The 22981-nt window shown below is 45.4% G+C and overlaps 2 protein-coding genes across 2 annotated transcripts in view; one reads left to right on the top strand and one right to left on the bottom strand.

Moving 5' to 3' along the window:
* CDH5 (cadherin 5) overlaps positions 1-22658 on the top strand; it is a 40626-nt gene extending 17968 nt beyond the window's left edge. Inside the window, exons 3-12 of the mRNA XM_007517796.3 lie at positions 594-882; positions 1991-2107; positions 2999-3163; positions 4363-4550; positions 5619-5869; positions 9597-9739; positions 11408-11532; positions 11897-12005; positions 14632-14877; positions 20478-22658. Coding sequence (XP_007517858.1) covers positions 594-882; positions 1991-2107; positions 2999-3163; positions 4363-4550; positions 5619-5869; positions 9597-9739; positions 11408-11532; positions 11897-12005; positions 14632-14877; positions 20478-21001 — 2157 coding nt within the window. The 3' untranslated portion in view covers positions 21002-22658. The remainder of the gene's footprint in view (positions 1-593; positions 883-1990; positions 2108-2998; positions 3164-4362; positions 4551-5618; positions 5870-9596; positions 9740-11407; positions 11533-11896; positions 12006-14631; positions 14878-20477) is intronic.
* CMTM4 (CKLF like MARVEL transmembrane domain containing 4) overlaps positions 1-22981 on the bottom strand; it is a 533141-nt gene that overhangs the window by 263268 nt on the left and 246892 nt on the right. The gene's annotated exons all lie outside the window — the stretch shown is intronic.

Here is a 22981-nt window from a genome sequence, read left to right as displayed (position 1 = left end):
GATGTCTGCATTAATGTGACATTTGCAGTGGCATGGCTGAGAACCGCTACTAATGAACAGCAACTCCTGCTGGATCAGTGGCCTAAGGTAGAATAGTAGCACAGCACAGAACTTGCAAACATGACATTCCAAGTTGGAATTCCAGCACCATATGTGCCAGACTGATAACTCTAGTGTCTTCCCTCTCTCTCTCCCCTTCTCCTTTTCTCCGCCTCTCCCTCATAAATAAATAAGCACATCTTTTAAAACAAGCATAATGAAAGGGCTGGAGAGACAATTCACCTGGGAAAGTGTCTGCTTTGCCATGAGCAAGACCCAGGTTCAAGCCCTCAGTACACTACACAGGAGTACTTATGGCCCTGCAGATGGCTTTGGTGCTTGTGGTATCTTTCCTCTCTCTGTCTCTGTCTCTCTCTATCTGAAAACACTGGCGTGGAGTGGTGAAGCCCTCGAACAACATAAAAAAATAAACAAATCAGCATCACATTCAGGATGCCTGGAGAACATACCACACACACTATGAACATGAATTTGTGCACATACAGGCATATACACATCTATCTGCCCACAGTCACCACTTCTCTTTGTCCTAGATCAAGTCAAGCGTGAACCGCAAGAACGCCCAGTATGTTCTCAAAGGGGAAGCCGCTGACAAGGTCTTCAAGGTCAATGCAGATACAGGGGATGTGTATGCCTTTGAGAGGCTGGACAGGGAGAAGATCTCTGAGTACCACCTCACTGCCCTTGTGGTAGACAAGGACACCAAGAAGAACCTGGAGTCTCCTTCCAGCTTCACCATCAAAGTCCATGACATAAATGACAACTGGCCTGTGTTCACACACCGGTTGTTCAATGCATCTGTGCCAGAGATGTCGAATGTGGGTATGTACCCATGCTATCCCTTACTCTTCACAGCTGAGAGGTAGCTTTCCCATCAGCTACTTCACTCCCTGGTCCCTAAAGACTAAGCTCTTACCTGGACTCAGACTGAGGCCTGACCCTGAACCTGGACCAACTCTCACCCTAGTCACAGATTAAGCCCTGACCCTAACCATGGGCTAAGTCCTACCCTGCTAAGACACACAGTTCTCATTACTCTTTGAAATGAACTCCACCCACTTCACTGGCTCACAGGACTGGCCCACTAGGAGCATAGCTTTTGTGTATGAAGAACTCAATTCTACCACCAAGGCAAAAAGGGTCATGTCAAAGGTCCATGCAGGAAGGGGGGTGGGAAAGACTAGTACCCTCACTCATCTCAAGGACCCCACACTCCAGAGGAGATTACTTCTTCAATAATTCTCCCAGCCAGGGCTAGAAGATAGTTAACCTGTAAGGTATATGCTTTGCCAATGGGAGCAGTCCAGATTCAAACCCTGGCACCACAAAGGAGTATTGTAGTAGCAAAGGAAGTGCCAGTACTACAGTATCTTTCTTGGCCTCTCTGTGTTTCTCTGTAAATACATATATATATATATATATATATATATATATATGACATTTAAAAAATGGGGGGGTGGAGCCATCCCACAAGCAGTGAAACTGCCCATGTGCAAAGCCTCCAGCAATGCCAAAAAGGGGGGGGGGGGGGTTCCCTAGTCCCTCAGATAGAGACCCTGGAGTTCAAGGGGAAAAGAAGTATGACACTCACTTCCCAGGGCCATCTTTCAATTTCCTTGTTCTCGCCCTTCCAAGAGAGGAAAGAAGTAGAACCTTACTCTTCCTAGTTTTTTCCCACACACTCAGCTATTTATCCGTTCCCTCCCTTATTACCCCCACAAATAGAAACAATCTATTCCCTCCACCCCCTTCAAAGTTGACCAAGCTGGGTCTCCACCATCGCCAATACTTTGCCTCCATGAAGGTTCCTCAGAAAACAAAGCCGTTTTCTCCCTTGGGATGCAGGGGAAGTGGTTTAGGGCTTCACCACCTGCCTTCATCTAAGAATGGTCAGTCACAAGGTAGAAACCAGTGGATTCTCTCTCCGCAGGGACCTCCGTCATACGTGTGACAGCAGTGGATGCAGATGACCCCACTGTGGCAGACCACGCTTCTGTCATGTACCAAATCCTGAGGGGAGACAAGAGTTTCGCCATCGACAATTCTGGTCTGTGTGACTAGCCCTATCAGACTGGCACTGGGCTAGAGAAGAGGGTGTATAAGGTGCAGGGGGTGGGCAGAGAGGATATTCTAAGTGCAGGTACTGACAGAAGTACAGCCTGACAAATGTCACCTACTACTGAACTGCCGTGCCCTATCAGGTGTTCTGTATCACACAAAATGTCTGGTGAGGGCAAAGGAAGTAGAAAGGTACCCAAGAAATAAACTCACATCTAAGGAACAAAAATCATGACCCAAGCAATTATAGGAGGGTGGTTAGCAGCTCTGGGTATGGATTTGGACAGAGCTTGAGTCCAAGTTCAGATGGGCTTCCTCACTCCCTCTAAAAACCTTAGGCAAGTCAACTAAATTCTGTGAGGCTAAGTTCTCTCAATCTGGAAATGGGAAAGCTCATGTTCACCTTGTCTGGGAGCTATGGAATTTGAAGCAGGTAATATAGGAGGACAAACTACCCACTAATGTGATTTTGAAAATTGTGAGGAAGCAAGGCAGAAATCCATTGGTCAGTCTGGGACATGCCATCTTTCAGACACAGGACAAATACGAAGAATGGACACATCCACAACCTATAATATGTCAAGGAAAGAAGCACTGATCCATCACAGCACAGGCCTACATGTGGCCTCACAGTATTTCTTAGCACGATGTACCAGGCAGCTAGGACCAATTTTGAACCAAACTTTTGGGGGTAGCTTTGGTTTAGCAGTATTTGGAAACAGAGGTAGAAGGCTGCTGCCCCCTTAGCCCTGGGGTACAGTAAAACCACCTAGGGAACCTCTCAGTCAGGTGCCCTCAGAGTGGGGCCTGGGTACCAGTATTTCCTTAAAAAAAAAAAAAGTCTCTGATGACATGGTTCCTGATAAGACTGTTTTTGCAGGACTCATTTTCACAACAACCAATAACTTGGACCGAGAGATGCAGGCCAAGTATGAGGTTGTGGTAGAAGCACGAGATGCCCAGGGCCTCCGAGGGGAATCCAGCACAACCACCGTGGTGATAAGTCTACAGGACGTCAATGACAACTTTCCCATCTTCACCCAGAGTGAGCCTCCTCCCCAGGTCCCTAGGGACAGCAGGGACCAGGATACTCCAGAGTGACTTGGGGACTCTAGGGGAAGAAACTAGCATCTATCAACCTCTACTTCTACTTCCCCTCTCTCTCTCTCTCTCTCTCTCTCTCTCTCTCTCTCTAAGAGTGGACCCAGTCCCCACAGAAGCCCTTCTGGTACAAGGAACAGTCCTGTCCCCACTCTTACACACATTCCCATGGCTGTGAAATTTCCCCCATCACATACCCTTCTAGACCAGAGGGAATCACGTCTGTGCCCAGGGGCCCACTACAGATAGTGAGTTTCATCCAGATCCTATGGGCACAGGAAAATTAAGGCCCAGCTAGAAAATTCCCACAAGCTAGTAATTGGGGAGGTGTATAGGAAACCTTAAGCCTAGAGCCAACACTGAGCCCTACCCCCACAACAAAAAAAACTGTCTGACACGAGCATTTCATCTGCCCTGGAAGGGGTTAAAGAAAAAAGGTCAGATAGCTTATCACTTGCACCTCTCATGCTGAGGAGTAATTCAAAGGTCAACCACCCCAAGGTCAGGCCAGCTCTCCTGAAGTTGCCCTCGATGTGCCTAGTACACAACATGTAAAGACACAACATGTTTTGTTTGTAATTGATAAGTTTTTAATTGAAAGGACCTCACATACAGTATTTGCTTAATAACAACTTGTTGGAGGTGTGAGGAATGAAAGATAGGAGGACAGAAAGAAAAGAGCCTCTTTCCCTTAGGGCCCAAAATTTCAGGGTAGTATTATAACTGCTATTGGTATTATTTTTACTATGCCCATTTCCTGTATCCTTTATCCCAGAAGGACAAAGAATAGGAAAGCTTCCAATGGAGGGGATGGGATATAGCACTCTGGTGGTGGGGACTGTATGGAATTGTACCCCTTTATCACACCATCTTGTCAGTCATTATTAACTCATTAATAAAAAGAGAGTTCTCAAAAAGTTGAAAAATAAGAAACTACAAAGCAGAACTTGGACTAGGTTTGGTGTATTGCACCAAAGTAAAAGATTCTGGGGTCAGGGGAAGGTTCAGATCCTGGAACATGATGGCAGAGGAGTACCTAGAAGGGGATGAATTAAAAAATAAAATGTATTAGGATAATATGTGGGACAATCACCTTGTCTGTTTTCCTAACCCACTGCCCACCGGGCACCCTTTTCGTATCAGCCATGTACACGTTTACTGTGCCAGAGGATATCCATGTGGGCAGCTCTGTGGGCTCTCTGTTTGTTAAGGACCCAGATGAGCCCCAGAACCGGATGACCAGATACAGCATTGTGTATGGTGAATACAAGGACATCTTCACCATCGAGACGGACGCCACCCACAATGAGGGCATCATCAAACTCAGGAAGGTTTGTATGCTTGTGGCAGTGGGGGCCAGAGCTGGGGTTGAGGTTCCAGCAGACCCAGTACTTGTCCAGTACTCCCAAATCAGAGGCAATCAGAAACGCATGTTCTAGGTTAGTTCAGAGCTAGTTATGTGCTCATGGAGACTGGGATCCACCTGGGAATTAGGAAAGGAGATCCAGGAGAGAAGGGTGAGTATGTAGGCTGGGTTAACCCAAAGTATATGTTGAGGTAAAGATTTGGGTGTAAATTGTTTGGAAGGTGATCCCAAGAAGACCCAGGAGCAGGGACATGTGAGGAGGAAAATAACTTGTGACCCTCCACTGAGGACAGCTAGGGTGACAATGTGCAATAAATCTAAGTTGCAGCATCTGAGGGGATCCTGGGCCAGGGATACCCCCACTTCACATGGGATCATCCAGAACCCCTCTTCCCAGCCAGACCACTCTTCCAGCAGGCCTCGCCTAAATGAACCTCTGGTCCAGTCCTGAGATGGCTTGGAAACACCTGGGGAAATCACACATATGTTAGGGTATTAACTCTCAGAAAAGAGAAGATAGATACACAGACAGAAAAGGTAGCCATTTTCAGTGTCATAGCAACCTATGCAAGAAGCAAGTACCTGTGTAGGAAGGGGCAGGCATAGGTTCTGAGAAGACACTGAGTGACCTTAGTCTGGCTTCTAGAGGGGTGAGCAGGGGTGTGCTGCATGGGCTACGGCAGGAGAATGGTCTGAAAATCAACTCATCTTTGAGGAGTGAAGGATAGAACCATGAGACTGGGATCTGCTTAAGAGCAGAGCTATGACTGATCCACTCTGTGTCCTCAGGTACCTAGAACAGGGCCAGGTACAAAGCCAGAACCAGAGTGCAGCCATGAGGCTGTAGAAATCAAAGAGGTGTGCACAGCTGGACATAGACATCCAGGCAGCCCCTCCTGATAACCATGCAAAAATACTTCTCCAGGTATAAAATGGGTATTGTCCTAGTTCTACTTGCAGGGTCACTGTCACTGTGGAGATCACATAACCCCTGCTTAACTCACAGTGACCACTCATCATCCTTCTTCCACAGCCCTTGGACTATGAACGCATCCAACAATACAGATTCACAGCCGAGGCCACGGACCCCACCATCAACCTCAGACTCCTAGGCTTTATTCCCAACAAAAACTCCGCCAGCATCATCATCAATGTCACAGATGTGGATGAGCCCCCCATCTTCGAGAAGTCTGCCTACTACTTTAAGTTGCGTGAAAACCAGAAAAAACCTCTGGTTGGCTCAGTGAAGGCCATTGACCCTGACGCTGCACAGCGGAGTATTGGGTAAGAGGGTGAAAGGTCTGAGGCTGGTGAGGATGATGGCAACCCTGGCACTGCCTATGCCTGACAGACTGACACTAAGTGCTCCTGGCATGTACGTGGGGAGTAGTCGAGGTAGAATGAGAAGCTAAATTCTTCTACTAACCCACGTGGCAAATGGAATCTTGTCCTGCCCAAGAACCTTCACCTAGTGTGGTCCAAGCCATCAGAGCTGATCCAGGTGAAGGGCCTAGTCTTGGGTGGGTCCCATGGGTCCTGTTTAAGGAGATCTGATGGTCAAGCAAATGACATATGTGAAATCCCTTCACTCAGTACATTTTAGTAAATTTGTCTTTCCAAAACTGCAAAAGGTAAAAAACAAAAGTTCATTTCTCACAGTGAAACACCACAAAGATTTATAAGACACCGGCAGACCTGCTTCACCACTTGTGAAGCGACTCCCCTGCAGGTGGGGAGCTGGGGCTTGAACCAGGATCCTTACACTGGTCCTTGTGATTTGTGCCACCTGCGCTTAACCCACTGTGCTACTGTCCGACTTCCACCATACCCATTTTTATCACTATTTGTTACTCAAGCTCAATTAGGCTCCTCTCTTCTATCCTCTGGTACAAATGATAAGAGTTCTATCTAACTCATTCTTTCAAGAGCAATGTAATATTTTTCTCTATTGCAATATAGCTATCTTATAGTAGCTTCAAATGTACAAACCAAAACATAGTAGTATAAATTTAATACAATCTCATTTTATTCTAGAAAATATCCTATTGAGCCAGTACCATTTATTAAGATAAAACATTTCCATCTTTTTTTTTTTACTAAATTCCTGTATATACTTAATCTGTTTCTCGATTCTCTATTCTACATATTGCTCTGTGGAAGTCACTCTGTTTAACTCAGCAGTTTTAGAATTAAATATAATAAATTATAAATTAAATTTAATAAATATAAATTAAACATAATAAATATATTAATGTTATATTTAAATATTAAATATAATAGAATATATTATAATTTGACATAATAAACATTAATTTTTTACTTTATATAATTTTTATGCATTCCCAAACATTCATTCAGCTAATATATATATATATATATATATTTCTTTCAAACATTACAACTAAAAAAGAATTATGTTTACAGACCAAGTCTGAGAAAGTTAGTACTTCAATACTGTTAGGTTTTCTTTTTTTTATTTTTTTAGTCTCTATTTATTTATTTAGAGACAGCCAGAAATTGAGAGGAAGGAGAGACAGAGAGAGAAAGAGACAGAGAGACACCTGCAACACTGCTTCACTTAAGAAGCTTTCCCCTGCAAGTGAGGACCAGGGCCTCGAACCCAGATCCTTGTGCATTGTAACATGTGCACACAACCAGGTGTGCCACCACCCGTCCCCATGTTAGGTCTTCTTATTAAGGACAAAAATATTTACCCATATTTGGCCAAGTCTCCTAAATTGTAGGACAAGTGATTTATGGCCCATTCTATTTTAAATACTCTGTATGGGGGGTGGTAATCTAATTTAAGGGTGCTTTGTGTTTAACCTATTTACATTTTCATCATAAATGACAGGCTTGATCTTTCATACTTCCTATTTCTCTAACTGATCTTTTTCTGGTCTTTTTTTTTTTTTTTTTTTTTTGCCTCCAGGGTTCTCACTGGGGCTGGGTGCCTGCACTGCTCCTGGAGGCCATTTTTCCCATTTTGTTGCCCTTGTTGTAGTCATTATTATTATTATAGCTGTTGTTATTGTTGAATAAGACAGAGAGAAATCGAGACAGGAGGGGAAGACAGACAGGGGGAGAGAAAGACAGACACCTGCAGACCTGCTTCACCGCTTCTGAAGCGACCCCCCTGCAGGTGGGGAGCCAGGGGCCCTGGCTCAAACCAGATCTTTACTCCAGCCCTTGCCATGTTTGTTTAAGCCGCTGTGCTACCGTCCAGCCCCCTGGTCTTTTCCTTTTTACCTATCTTTGTTACAGATTCCTTTTTTAAAAAAATTTTGACTTTTTTTTTTAAATCTTTATTTACTGGATAGAGACCGCCAGAAGTCAAGAGAGAAAAGGGTGATAGAGAGGGAGAGAAACAGAGAGACAGCTGCAGCATTGCTTCACCATTCACAAAGCCATCCCCCTGCAGGTGGGGACGGGTCTGAACCCCAGTCCTTGCACATTATAATATGTGCACTCAACCAGGTGCACCACCACCCGGCCCCAGACTCCATTTTTTTATTTTAGTTTTTTTCCTCCTAGACATTTGGAAGGGTTACATTCATTTTTATTTCCATCCATTTTATGTAAAATTTACTTCTATCTGTAAAATGTGTAATGTTTTCCTAGAATTATATTTGCTAGTTGAAAACAATACATGATCACATCACTGCCTTCATATGTATGATGACATAATTTTAATTCATTTAAACCCAAGTTTTTACTTCCTGTTAAGGTAAGACATTTCTAGATGAATTAAGGTTTTAGAAAGTTTTTTTATCAGAATCCATCTTTGTGGGTGATATACTAAACATTTTTTTTTGCTTCCTTATGTTAAAAAAATATCTGGATGTACTTATGTAATTTTCAAACTAAATTCCCTTTAAAAAATACTATTAATAGTTCCTACTATTTAACTATGTAAGAATGTCTGTGATGAATCTGATTTCTATTTCTTCATTAAAAAAAAAAACACCTTGTTTTTCTATCTGAATTCTTTTCAGTTTCTCCCTATAACCTTGAAATTCAAAACTGTCATTTGGGACATAGCTATTTTTTTAAGTATACCTGACAGCAGTGACCTCTTTTCATCTGTAGCCTTTGGGACTTTCTTCAAATCAGGAAGATTTTCATTCCATCTTTGGTTATTTCTGTAGTTCATTTGGTCTGGAATTTTCCTCAATAGAAATACACACACAGGGGCTGAGCAGTAGCACAGCGGGTTAAGCACACATGGCACAAAGCACAAAGACCAGCACGTAAGGATTCCAGTTCAAGCCCTCAGCTCCCCACCTGCAGGAGGGTGGCTTAACAGACGGTGAAGCAGGTCTGCAGGTGTCTTTCTCTCCTCTCTCGATTTCTCTCTTACCTATCCAACAATGACAGCAGTAACAACAATAATAATAACAACAATGATAAACAACCAGGGAAACAAAAGGAAAAAAATAGCCTCCAAGAGCAGTGGACTTGTTAGTGCAGGCACTGAGCCCCAGCAATAACCCTGGATACAAAAAAAGTAATAAAAATTAAAATTAAAAAAATAAATACACACACATACACAAGTGAACAGACACGCATCAACAGATATTCTCTCTATTCATCTCTTTATATCTTTTTCTCTTTCATTTCTGGAAGAACTTTCCAGAAAAAAAATAATTTCCTTTCAATTATTTATTTCTCCCCTCTCTTATGTTTACTCCTTCCTGGATCTTGCCCAACTTTCTTTTCATTAAACACAAAAGTCAATCCCAACTCTTCTTCATTATTACAAGTGCTATTGATGCAGTCCTGGGCACCAAGCCCAATCAGTCCAGTGAAGACAACACTGTTAAAATCAAAGGGATTATCTAGCTACTCTGAACCTCATGGGTATGGTGAGCAGTGAGAAGAGGATGGTGGAATGGAGAAGAGACAGATTCTGATGGGCCTTGTCTTCCATGCTGAGGAGTTTGGACTCCGAAAATAAATAAATAAATAAATAAATAAATAATAAAAATAAAAAATCTTTCTCCCTGGACAGATATTCCATCCGCAGGACCAGTGACAAGGGTAATTTCTTCCAAATAACCAAGAAAGGGGACATTTACAATGACAAAGAGCTAGACAGAGAAGTCTACCCCTGGTACAACCTGACTATAGAAGCCAAAGAACTCAATCTTCAAGGTGAGTGGCCCCATCTGCCATGGGACCCTGGCTTTTCTCCTTCCCTTCCTATATCCATAATTGGTCCTTTCGAGTCTCTGGACATATTATAAACTGCTGAAGCACCACTTGACTGGAATGACGTAGAACCTCCACGCCCAGGGTGTGGATGGGCCAGCAGAAGTCATGTTTCCTGAGACCTTGCTAGAAGTACAGAATGGCAAGGCCCACCACCAAGCTGAATCAGAATCACATGCACACTATAGGTTAAAAAAAAAAGGGGGGGTGCTGCCAGATGTCCCTGTGACAAGAATTATCAAAGGTATCCCTTAAACACAGAGCTTCTTAGACCTCTCCATGGAAGTTCTGACCCAGTGAGATAGAAATGCAGTCAAGAAATGTACACTGAACAAGTGTTTCAAGGTTCTTTTTTTTTTTAAGTATTTTATTTATTTTATTTTTGAGAGAGATGCAGAGAGAGAAAGACACAGAGAGAAACGCCAGAGCACTGGGGTGGGGGGTGTTGAACCTGGGACTTCGGAGCCTCAGGCAAGAGAGTCTCTTTGCATAACCATTATACTACCTACCCCCGCCCTCAAGGTTCTTATTTTCATAGATATTTGGAAAACACTGTTGTGGGTGGGGAGTAGTGTGTCATTTAGTGAGTTGAAATCAAAATCTAAAGCAGTATCCAACGCTGAGATTGTTGGATTCTCCAAAAATTAGTACAACCTTGGCCAGAGAGAAAAGGCAAATGGAGGCCTTGCAATTCTTTGTTACAGAAGACAAGCCCAACTGCCTGCCAAGATGATTTATATTTCCACCACACCCAGACCACCAGAGTCCAAAGAAAGAATGACTCCCCAAAGGCCCAGTGGCACTAACCTGGAGGTCCCTGCCCCTTTCAGACACTCGAAGACTTCCACATCCCCCCACAAGGCAGCCAGGCCAACTTGTGCCTCTCTTCCCCATCTAATCTCATTCATACAGGTTTAAACTTTAGACATAGCAATTTCTGTTCATTTTTTATGGAAAATATGAAAAAGAACAATAAAATTATCATTCCATAATCCCACCCTACAGAGGTAATTACCATTAGCATGTTAGTGTATTTGCTCTGCTATTTTTCTGTACAAACTTTTACACAAATAAGATCACAATATTTGCAAAAAATCATATCCTCCATTTTAACTCATCTTATTCCAGAATCATTTTCTCATAGTACTCACTAACATGCCTTCAGAGTTACCTTTAAAAACAGTAATTTACAGGGACATTATAAATGGTCACTCACTTCCTACTTTTTAAAGTGGCATAATTTCATTAACCTAATCCCACTTCGGTTGTTTACCTTTCAGTTCACTTTGTAAATAACTCTAGCTTGTCTAATTTGATAAATCATACTTATATAAATCAATTAAATTACTAAATTAGATTATTTAACAACTGAATTGCTTAATTACATTAATTTAATTTAAACCTCTCGATTCACTTGTTTACCTTTCTTTAGTAATTCTTTGAATAAAGTTCCACCCCTTTCCTCTTCCTTCATCATAACACCACCTCTATCCAGCCTCCTTTCCAGAGATCCACAACATCCTCTTGCAGAAAGGGTCACTTCTCCCTATTCACACACATCCTATTCCTGGGGTCACCTGCTCAGCTAATGACAAGTCCTTTCCCCTGCAGGGTTCTCCACAGGCAAAGAATCTATAGTACAAGTCTATATTGAAATTGAGGATGAAAATGACAACGCCCCAATATTTGCCCAGCCCTATGAGCCCAAAGTGTGTGAGAATGCTGCCCAGGGCAAGGTGAGTCTGGCTCCGGTGGGAGGGAGAGACTGGCGCCCCCTGTGGCAGGTCAAGGGAATAGCAGCTCTACTCCATGGCTGGTGGGACACTGAGTTGAATGGAACCCAGCACAGGAAAGAAGATAGCTTGAGGAAAGGTGAAATCACTCTCATTTCACAGATGGAAAAATTGAGGTTTGAAAAAATATGTGAAGAGTCTATTACTGGGGCAGGGGGTGGTAAGAGGAGTGGCTCTGCACAGACCATTATTTTTGGTGTTGCAGGGAAGGAGCAGCCAGGGTGAGGTCTGAACCCAAATCTCCAACACTAAACCTCGGGCTACCCCCACCACCACCACTAACCACTCCCCATCTTCCACACTCCAGCTGGTGGTTCAAATCTCAGCAATAGACAAGGACATAACACCACAAGATGTGAAGTTCAAATTCTCCCTGAGTACTGAAAACAACAACTTCACCCTCACGGATAATAACGGTGAGCTTGAACAAATCAGTCAGCCTGGTCCTTAGCAGGGTCACAGGTGTGGTAATTTAAATCTTGAAATGTCAATCACTAAATCACTGAAGGAGGGGCTTTCAAACTATAGAATATTTTGCACCATTCTCACCACATACCTTGCTGTTCTATGCAGCAGAAACGCCCTGTCCATGTGGCCTGTTATTCTCCATAAGATATTCAGGAGAAAGAGGAACAAGAATAGAAACTGATGCAGACAGCTTGGTTCAAAACTAGCCCAAAAAAAAACTCCTGTCACATCATATCTCTGCTCAGCACAACTGCTATACTATGATGTGGAATGTCCAGGGGGGCTCCAAATAGTCAACATGAAATCCCAAGTATCAAGGATACAATGTTTTGATCCAGTTACAAGGACTACTTACCACTAGCTGGTCCCAGGTGATCTAAGGACAGGATCTGGTCTACCAATCACAAACCACCAATGCTAGTAGTGGCCAATCAGATCTACGGATGCATATGTGCTTTTGAAGGTGAGGATGAATACAGTGGAATACAGCCAATAGTAGACAAGTGTCCATGGTTCCTGAAGCTTCCAAAAAAAAAAAAAAGAGAGAAAATCCCCCTTAGGTCTAAAAAGAGCAATTCTTCAGTTAGTTCATAATGGAAAGAGTCTGCCTGTTCCTGACTGATAAGACTGAGTATGCCTATTCAGAGAAACAATCACTGCCACCTTTGAAGAAGGCTGGTGAGTGGAGTCCCTAGACGTGAGGACTAGGGGTCAGACTGCAAAAATGGTCAAAATGTATTGACAGTCAGTGACAGACCATTCAATATTCAGCTGTCATTAGCAGTAAATAGTATGACAAATATGCCTGTCATCCTATCCCAATGTCCAGTGCAATCGCACTTTGAAGGGAGTCTTCAATATAGTTGAAATATTGAGTGTTACCCTAAAGCACCCCAAAGGCAATCAGGAGTCAGAAAAATTGGTCTCCGATTCACTTACAGCATGAATGTCCTGATAAGGGAATAGAGTGAGAAATCTCTGCATTCCCCTACAAATTACCAATGGCCATGCCATTGTTATTTTAAATTATAATAGTTTATACATTATATATTAATATACTATAAATCTATACTGTTATATATTATATGGCACAATTATATAATTAATATATATTATTATATTTTCAATTCTAATAATACACTGCACTAGAATGAAATGTATTACACTCTATATTTTGAAGTATATTCCATGCAGACTATATATTTTTTTGTTAAGGGGCTTTAATTTTTTTAATTTTTTTATTATTTGTATTTATTTATTGGATAGAAACAGTAAGAACTTGAGAGGAAGGGGGAGATAGGGGAAGAGACAGAGAGACATCTGCAGCTCTGCTTCGCCTCTTGTAAAGCCTTCCCCCTGCAGATGGGGTCTGTGGGGACTGAGGGCTTGAACCCGGGTCTTTGTGCATTGTAACATGTGCACTCAACCAGGTGCACCACCACCTGGCTCCTTAAGGGGCTTTTTTTTAAATAATTTTTTTAATTTTTTTTTATTTTATTTATTCCCTTTTTGTTGCCCTTGCTGTTTTATTGTTGTAGTTATTATTGTTGTTGTCGTTGTTGGATAGGACAGAGAGAAATGGAGAGAGGAGGGGAAGACAGAGAGGAGGAGAGATAGACACCTACAGACCTGCTTTACCGCCTGTGAAGCGACTCCCCTGCAGGTGGGGAGCCGGGGCTCGAACCGGGATCCTTATGCCGGGGTCCTTGTGCTTTGCGCCACCTGCGCTTAACCCGCTGCGCTACAGCCCGACTCCCAAGGGGCTTTTTTTTTTTTTTATAAAAAGGAAACACTGACAAAACCATAGGATAAGAGGGGTACAACTCCACACAATTCCCACCACCAGAACTCCATATCCCATCCCCTCCCCTGATAGCTTTCCTATTCTTTAACCCTCTGGGAGCATGGATCCAAGGTCAATGTGGGATGCAGAAGGTGGAAGGTCTGGCTTCTGTAATTGCTTCCCCGCTGAACATGAGCGTTGACAGGTCGATCCATACTCCCCATACTACATATTTTTATGTACCAATCAGTATATCATTGAGAACAAAGAGCTGAGTCAAGAGATAGCTGGATCCTCTCTGTCCATCCATCAGCATCACACCAGCCAGGAGTCTTTAGGTAGAGGATCTGGCCTCTGTCAGGAGCCACTGAATCAGAAAAGCAGGAGTTGGAGGGAACATCTGAAAGTCAGTGTGTTTAAAACGCAGAGGAGTGGTGACGGTTAGGTAGTGGCACACACAGCAGGCAACACACATCAGTACATCCAAGGACCCAGATTCAAGTCCCTGGTTCCGACGTACTGGGGGGTGGGGGGATGAGGAGCTTCACCTAAGGTTCTCAGGTATCTCTCTTTCTACCTCTCTATTTCCCCCTCCCCTCTCAATTTCTGTCTCTATTAAAAAAAAAAAAAAAGCCACCAGGAGAGAGAGATTTGTCATGCATACACACACCGGGCAGCACCTGGGCTGGCAGTCAGGGAGAGCTTCCTGGAAGAGGCTGGCCACGGGCCAGTATGCATATGGGGCTGGGCATTTGGGGCGGCTGATCTGACTCAGGCCTGGGTGTTTCCAGATAACACGGCCAACATCACGGTCAAGCACGGGCAGTTTGACCGCGAGCAGGCCAAGGTCCACTTCCTGCCGGTGCTCATCTCGGACAACGGGAGGCCGAGCCTCACCAGCACCAGCACCCTGGCCGTGACCGTGTGCAAGTGTGATGAGCGCGGCCACTTCACCTTCTGCGAGGAGGCGGCGGGGCTGGCGGGAGTCAGCGTCCAGGCGCTGGTGGCCATCTTCCTCTGCATCCTGACCATCGCAGGTCAGTGTCTGCTCAGACCTGGGCACCGCAGGGGGGGGGGGGGGCGGGGGGGGGGAGGGGAGGAGGGGGAAGGGAGGAGGAGGGATGGAGGGAGGATGGAAGAAAGGAGGAGAGGAGGGAAAGGAAGAGGGAGGAGAGGAGGGAGGGGAGAAGGGAAGGGAGGAGAAGGAAGGGGAGGGAGGAAAGGGAGAGGGAGGAAAGGAGGAGGAAGAGGAGGGAGAGGAGGAGGAAGGAGAGGAAGAGGGAAGGGAGGAGGAGAATGGAGGAGGAGGGAGGGAGGATGGGAGAAAAGAGGAGAGGAGGAGGGAAAGGAAGAGGGAAGGGAGAAGGGAAGAGAAGGAAGGGGAGGGAGAGGAGGAGGAAGAGGAGGAGGGAAGGGAGGAGGGAGAGGAGGAGGGAGGGGAGGAGGAGGGAGGGGAGGAGGAAGAGGAGGGAAGAGGGAGGGGAGGAGGAGGAAGAGGGGTAAGGGGAGAGGAAGAGGGAGGGGAGGAGGAAGGGGAGGAGGGGGAGGGGAGGAGGGGAGGGGAGGTGGAGGGAGGATGGAAGAGAGGAGGGAAAGGAAGAGGGAGGAGAGGAGGGAGGGGTGAAGGAAGGGGAGGGAGGAAAGGAGGAGAAAGAGGAGGGAGAGGAGGAGGAAGGAGATGAGGAGGGAAGGGAGGAGGAGGATGGAGAGGGAGGAGGAGGGAGGGAGGATGGGAGAAAAGAGGAGAGGAGGAGGGAAAGGAAGAGGGAGGGGAGAAGGGAAGAGAAGGAAGGGGAGGGAGGAGAGGAGGAGGAAGAGGAGGAGGGAAGGGAGGAGGAGGGAGAGGAGGAGGAAGAAGAGGAGGAGGAGGAAGGAGAGGAGGAGGAAAGAGAGGAGGAGGAAGGAGAGAAGGAGGGAGGGGAGGAGGAGGAAGAGGAGAAAGGAGAGGAGGGAGAGGAGGAGGGAGAGGAAGAGGGAGAGACTGAGAAAGGAGAGGAAGAGGGAGAGGGAAAGGAGGAAGAAGGGGAAGGGGAGAGGAAGAGGGAGGGGAAGAGGGAGAAGAGGAGGAGGGAAGGGAGGAGGAGGGAGGGGAGGAGAGAGGAGGAGGAAGAGGAAGGGGAGGAGCGCGAGGAGGAAGCATGCAGGGTGCAGGGCGCAGGGCGCAGGGCGCAGGTCCCTCTCCCTGAGCGCCTGGGGCGGTGTGGGGCAGGGCCGAGCAGCTCTCCAGCCGCCTCTCTCACCTCAAGTGCTTTCTAGGTGACAGTCACTCCCTCAACTTCTACCATTTCTGAACACTTACTGTGCGTGCCACAGACACGTCCTAAGCTTTCTGAAGCAGCAAACATTTGTGTCGCAAAACTCCTTGGCCGTAAGGCAGTTTTGCCGTAAAAGGAGCAAAGTGCTGCGGCCGCCCTGAGGCTGCACAGTTCACACTGAGGGTGCTGCCGCAGGGCAAGCTCAGCCCAGAGAAGGACCTTAAAATAGTGATGACTGGGTAATAGACTGGGTAGGAAAAAAATCAGTGATAAGTCTTACTGGAAGTGTGAAGTAACAATAATTCTAGTTTAGCCCACAAAGTGCAGAGCCCAAGGACCGGCCCCAGGATCCGGGTTCGAGCCCCCGGCTCCGCAAAATGATATTAGTTTGCCAATCCCTCAGTGTATACAGTCAACCTCCCACCTGGTCAAAACCAAAGGTTACCAAATATGATAATGGAAGCTAGTAATTCACAATCACCTTTTTTATTTTATTTTATTTATTTTTATTTCACCACTCCCATCACCATCCCCACACCCATAGATAGCCACTATAGTTCTCCCACAGTCTTGAAAATTGGTTGACATTTTCATTAACATCTGTATGATCAATTTTTTATGTTATGCATATGAGTGAAACCATTCTATAGTTGTCCTTCACCTCCTTACTTGCTTCATTGAGCATGATCTTCTCCAGTTCCATCCACTTTATCCCAAAGCACACAATATCATCCCTTTTTTTAAAAAAAAAGATTTTATTTATTCAGGAAGAATGAGAGAGAGAGAGAACCAGGTATCACTCTGGTAGTGCTGCCAGAGATTGAACTCTGGACCTCATGCTTGATAGTCCAGCACTTTAACCACTGCACCATCTCCTGGATCACATACCATCTCTTTTTACTGCTGTATAATACTCTTTTGTGTATATATTTCATAACTTTTTTATCCAGTCATCTGTTGAAGGACATTTTGGCTGTTTCCAAGTTTCTGCTATTATTCACAATCATCTTCATGCATACTAATGATCTTCTTAAGCTAATTTAAATCCAAGAACTTGTACTCAAATACTGTCTTTACCAAATTTGACACAGACTATTAGATGAAAAAATCAACTTCCTCCTATCCACACGCTCAAAATTGTTACGCAATTCCCAATGAGTACAGGTTTCTTGAAGATGGTAAATTTTCTTTATAGCTGACAGTGGGAACCATAATATAAACAGAATATAGGTATTTGGATTCTGGTTTAAATGATAGGGTGAGATATAAAACGGTATGTAATGAAATATTAGCAGTCCAAATACTGCCAGCAATATCATTACATGGGATGATAAGGAATAGCAAAGCCCCTCCTGTGTTCATTTTACTTCCAGAGAGATCTGAAGATAGTTACAGCAGTTTTTTTTTTAATCATGTCAATAACTATGCCCAACAGATTCTGAATCCCTAATGTCCCTCTTTTATTTTTCATGACTTTCTTCTACAACAAAATTGCCTTAAAATGCTTGCAAGGAGGGACCCCTGACAGATGGCTCACCCAGTACAGTATACACATTACCATGTGCAAAGACCCAGATTCAAGTCCCTAGCCGACACACAGGAGTGCCTGCAGGGAAGAAGCTTCACAAATACTGGAGCAGTGCTTCAGTGTCTCTTCTTCTATCTCTATCTATATCTCCCCTTCTGTAGTTTCCTCTGTAGCTAAAAGAAAAAAATTAGGAGCAATGGAGTCATGCAGGCACTATGCCCCAACAATAACCCAGTTGGAAAAGAAAGAAAGAAACAAAGAAAGAAAGAAAAATTTAAAAAGGGAAATACTTGTAAGGAACTTATAGTGAATCTACCAAGAACCACAGGGCATGTATTTACATAAGCCGAGAGAGAGAGAGAGAGAGAGAGAGAGAGAGAGATTGAGAGAAAGTCTAGAAAAATTCCTCTTTTGAAGACAAATGGAGTTCTAAAACCCATAGTTAAAATGATCTCCAGAGGCTTTCCTCTTATAAGATTCATCTAACCTGATAGCTCTTTTTCCCCCCTTGTTTGGGCCTCAGAAATTTTAGGTCTGACTTCCCCAGGAAAAAAAAATCGAGACAAAAATTGGCATGCAAGTAGTTTGAATAGTGTTCTCAGAGAGTCTCAGGAAGAAAAGAGAAAGTGACATAGGTAAGGAGGGTAGAGTACTATGCTCAAGATCTTGGGTATATGGTTCAGGCCCTGGAACTACAGGGGAGAACCATGAATGGTATCAGGTGAAGCTCCACAATCATGGTATCTCCTTTCTGTGTCTCTTTTTCTCTGTGTGTATCTGTCTGAAACATAAAACAATAAAAAAAGTTGGCCTGGGAGCAGTGGAGCCACACCTACAAGAGGCCCCTGTGCCACAATAAATAAATAAATGGAAATTAAAAGCTTATTTTAAAAGAGAGAGTAGGGTAAGGACTCACTGTATGAAGAGCACATTTTTTTTTTTTTTGCCTCCAGGGTTATTGCTGGAGCTCAGTGCCTGCACCATGAATCTACTGCTCCTGGAGGCCATTTTTCCCCCCTTTTGTTGCCCTTGTTGTTGTAGCCTTGTTGTGGTCATTATTGTTGTCGATGTCATTTGTTGTTGGATAGGACAGAGAGAAATGGAGAGAGGAGGGGAAGACAGAGAGGGGGAGAGAAAGATAGACACCTGCAAACCTGCTTCACCGCCTATGAAGCGACTCCCCTGCAGGTGGGGAGCCGGGGACTCGAGCCAGGATCCTTCTGCTGGTCCTTGCGCTTTGCACCACAGTGCGCTCAACCCACTGCGCTACCACCCGACCCCCAAGAGTACATTTTCACACAGTAACCCCTGTGGGTCACCAGAGCTCCCTACCACAAGGGACAGGAGAGTGACCTATTTCCATCATCAGAGGTTCCCCCCAGAGGTGTTGTCAGTTCTACTGCATATAACCTGCCATGAGATGGGGTAAGGCTGGCCCTCCAGATGAATCTTTTCATGGCTAAAAACCAACACAGGTACTATAGTAGCTGTACCAGAGCCTGGAAGAGTACCCTCATTATTTGTCTTAGACCTTTCCTGATAGTGGTGCCTGTGAGAGATCTCTAGGTATGGTCATATTTCTGGAGCTTTTGAAGGAATTAATTAATGAATTCAGACCCAAGTTCTATTTTTGATGATGATGATAACATTGGCAGCACAAAGAATTATACTAACCTGAAAGCCATTTTACCAAATATATACAGAGCAGAGAGATCATCACTTCTACTTAACACAAGAAAACTGAGGCTCAGAAAAAGTATCTTTGTTTTACTTATGTGTGTAAAAGTTTAAGTCAGTCAAGTCTGGAATCTGGGGTATCAGATGAACCCAATTTTAGGAACTCTGTGCACCCCAATTCTCCCCCCTCATGTAGGCCCTCACATAGTCACACCCTCAGAACTTTGAGCAGTGGTGATGTCCCCACCCTTGTCCAACCATAGGACTCTGGACAGGTTGCTCAGTCTCTGACTTCAGTGTGTTTAACTGTAGTGTGGGGGTAATAATATCTCTCTTGAATGAGATAACATGAGACTGTTCCCAGTATCATGCCAGCATGCATACAGTAGGTGCTTAACAGTGGAAACTACCAGACCAGCATCACTTAGCCATAACATCAGCTTGGTTGACAACAGAGCAATGGCTCAGAATCTATCAACTCCAAATACAAGACCATACCTTTCCCTACTTCCTAACCAACCTCTGGCCTCCTGGCCTTTGGATATGGCATGGAAGGATTCCTCCAGGCCAAGTGATGGCACACTGAGTTGAGCACACATATTAGTATGCATAAGGATCTGGGTTCAAGCCTTTGTCCTCAACTGTAGGGGAGGGGGAAGCTTCTAGAGGAGTAAAGCAGTGCTACCAGAGCTCTCTCTTTCCCTCTCTATCTCCCCCTACCCTCTCAAGTGCTCTCTGCCCTATCAAAAATAAAAGGGGAAAAAATGACTGCCAGGAGTGGTGGATTTGTCATGTGGGCACCAAGCCCCAGCAATAATTCTGGTGGCAATAATAATAAAAACAACAATAATAGTAATTCTTCACAGTGGTCTGAGGAGTCAAGAAACAAGACTGTAAATATGAAATTGAGGGAGACCCTTCTGTTCCTTTCCCATTCCAGTCCCTCTGCCACCAGTGGCCATGACAGTCTGTCTGGTCATCTTAGGGTGAGACTGGGGGAGGAGGGTGCAGGTAACAGGTGCTTCCTGTCCCGTGAGGTGGGGGTGGACCTTCCTGGTGTGTGGACTAGACCTTTTGTGTTGACTCAGGTGTCTTGGGGTGGGAAACTGGGTTGACTCAAGAATTTCCTGGGAGCCTAGTCTGACATCTCTGTTACCCACCCACTCATCCACCACAGTGATCACCCTGCTTATCTTCCTGCGGCGACGGCTGCGGAGGCAGGCCCAGGCGAACAGCAAAAGTGTGCCGGAGATCCACGAGCAACTGGTCACCTACGACGAGGAGGGCGGCGGTGAGATGGACACCACCAGCTACGACGTGTCGGTGCTCAACTCGGTGCGGTGCGGCGGCAGCGTGACCAAGCCTCCCCGGGCGCCTCGGGAGGAGCTGCCGCCCCTGTACAGGCAGGTGCAGAAGCCCCAGCTGCGACCCACCGGGCAGCAGGGGAGCCTCGGGGATATGGCAGCTATGATCGAGATGAAGAAGGACGAGGCCGACCAGGACGACGGGAGCCCTCCCTATGACACCCTGCACGTCTACGGCTACGAGGGCTCCGAGTCCATCGCAGAGTCCCTGAGCTCCCTGGGTACCAACTCCTCCGGCTCAGACATCAACTACGATTTCCTCAACGACTGGGGACCCAGGTTTAAGATGCTGGCCGAGCTATATGGCTCCGACCCCCAGGAGGAGATGTTCTACTAGGGTGACCATTGCCTCTGGGCCCTGAGACCCTCCCCAGGGTAGCTCAGGCTTTTTGGACCCCAGACACTGAGCCCTGACATTGTAGCACTGAAACCCCAGCACCCCACCACCAGCCTGCTACCCACTCACCACCACCAAAACCCCCAGCAGGTCTTGCAGAGACCTCCTCTCCTTGGGTAGCAAACTCCAACTCCCAGTAATGCTGTGGAGCACACTTCAGTGATCACACTTGCAGCACACAGCTGCTGGAAAATCCCAGTTCGTGTTCTGTCTGGGTTCGGACAACCACATAACACCGCAGCCCAGACCTCAAAGCTAACATAAAGACTTTCTCTGGCTTCTGGAAACTGCAGTTTGTCCAACTAACCCCAGGTGAGGTGGGCACAGTCTCCCCACTGAGGCCCTGAGGTCACTGAGCTCCCTTGTGAGATCGTGGAAGCAAAGTACTGAATGGCATGACCAGAGGACTAGATGGAACTCTGTACTCCAGCCCCAAAAGAGACATACCTATCTCACACACACTGCTTCTACACACACACACACACACACACACACACACACACACACACACACACACACACACACACACCAAGTCTCCCACCACTTCCCAGGCCTGTGGAAAGGGAGGAAGGGGCCCCTTGAGTCCTGAGTTGACCATCCCAGTTAGTCCCTGTAACTGTACTGTACTGAGTGAGGACAATTCAACCAAAGTTAGAGAAATGACTTGTTGAATTTTGAAGCAACTGTGAATTCATCGTGGAAGGACAGTGGAGACCAAGTGTGACAGATCAGAGAGTGAAGGCTACTTTCACACACATACACCCCTTCTGCAGAGGGTTTGAAGTAACTGTGAACCCCAGTTTGATCATTATCAATATCCTGCAGCCCCACTCAAGACATGGGACAAATGCTCTCATAGCAAGAGACCTCCCATCTCCACTTTGCCAGGCTGCTCCTACCTGCTCACTCTCCCCTCTGCTCCACAATTCTGTCCTTCTCACTTGGCCCCATATAGGACCCACAGTGACTCTGCGCAATGTCCAAACCCAGATGTCCACACATCAGAGCCAAACTATTTGCCATCACACCCCGTTGTTGCCATATCTCAGGGAACCCCAGCAGGCAAGGCCATTTCAGGCCTGGGCCCAGGCCCTGTGGTCACCTGCGCATGGCCCAATCTCAGCCACGCCTAGAACATTCCACTGCAAGCACACCTTGGCCGAGGGGGAAGGAGAGGTGTCACTCCAAGGGAGCAAGTAGGAGGTAAAGGCTCCAACTCACACTTCTTTGTGGCAGAGGGAACCCACTCCGGGCAAGTTCCCTAAAGCTTCAGGGGGTTGTAGATTTCACTGTTTTTTGTTTTGTTTTGTTTTTACTTTTAACTAATAACTATCTTTATAATTTTATTTTTACTAATATTACTCACATGTTTCTAGCTCTTCCCGTAGCATAAAGGTTTTGCATAATAACGTGGTTGGTATTTAGGTTAACAATTTTAATTCAGGGTTTTAGTTAGAGAAGCGTATCCCCGTAACCGTCTGTTTCCTGTCATTGTAATAACTGTTCTAGAGATGATGACTCTAGATTGTCCACACTGGCACATGGGATGTACTGTATTTTTTTATATCTAAATAAAGAAAAAAAATTCTTGAAATTCTCCCTCTTCTCAAGCTGAGAAAATTCATGTGAACCACTTGCATGTACACACCACCACTGCCAAAGGCTCTGGGAATAAGGGGAGCCTGGCAGTGAAGGTTTTAGGATACTCACTACAGAAAAAAAAATTCAGAGCCCCCTTTCCTTTGGGAGCCCCAGGCCTTCATCTGTCACCCCCACCCCCACTGTACAGAACAGATAGGTACTATAGAAGCTGGAGCCACAATGCCACTTCCATCTGGCAGATGAGTAGGGAGCAGGAGGTGAACTAGTTCAGCACTGAGGGAGGACATGGATCTCTACTTGATTAACAACAGTGATTGA

This window comes from Erinaceus europaeus, chromosome 2 (genome assembly GCF_950295315.1).
Source record: "Erinaceus europaeus chromosome 2, mEriEur2.1, whole genome shotgun sequence".
Lineage (NCBI taxonomy): Eukaryota > Metazoa > Chordata > Mammalia > Eulipotyphla > Erinaceidae > Erinaceus > Erinaceus europaeus.
The sequence above is the reverse complement of the archived record's forward strand: the minus strand, read 5'-3'. Positions and strand labels throughout refer to the sequence as shown.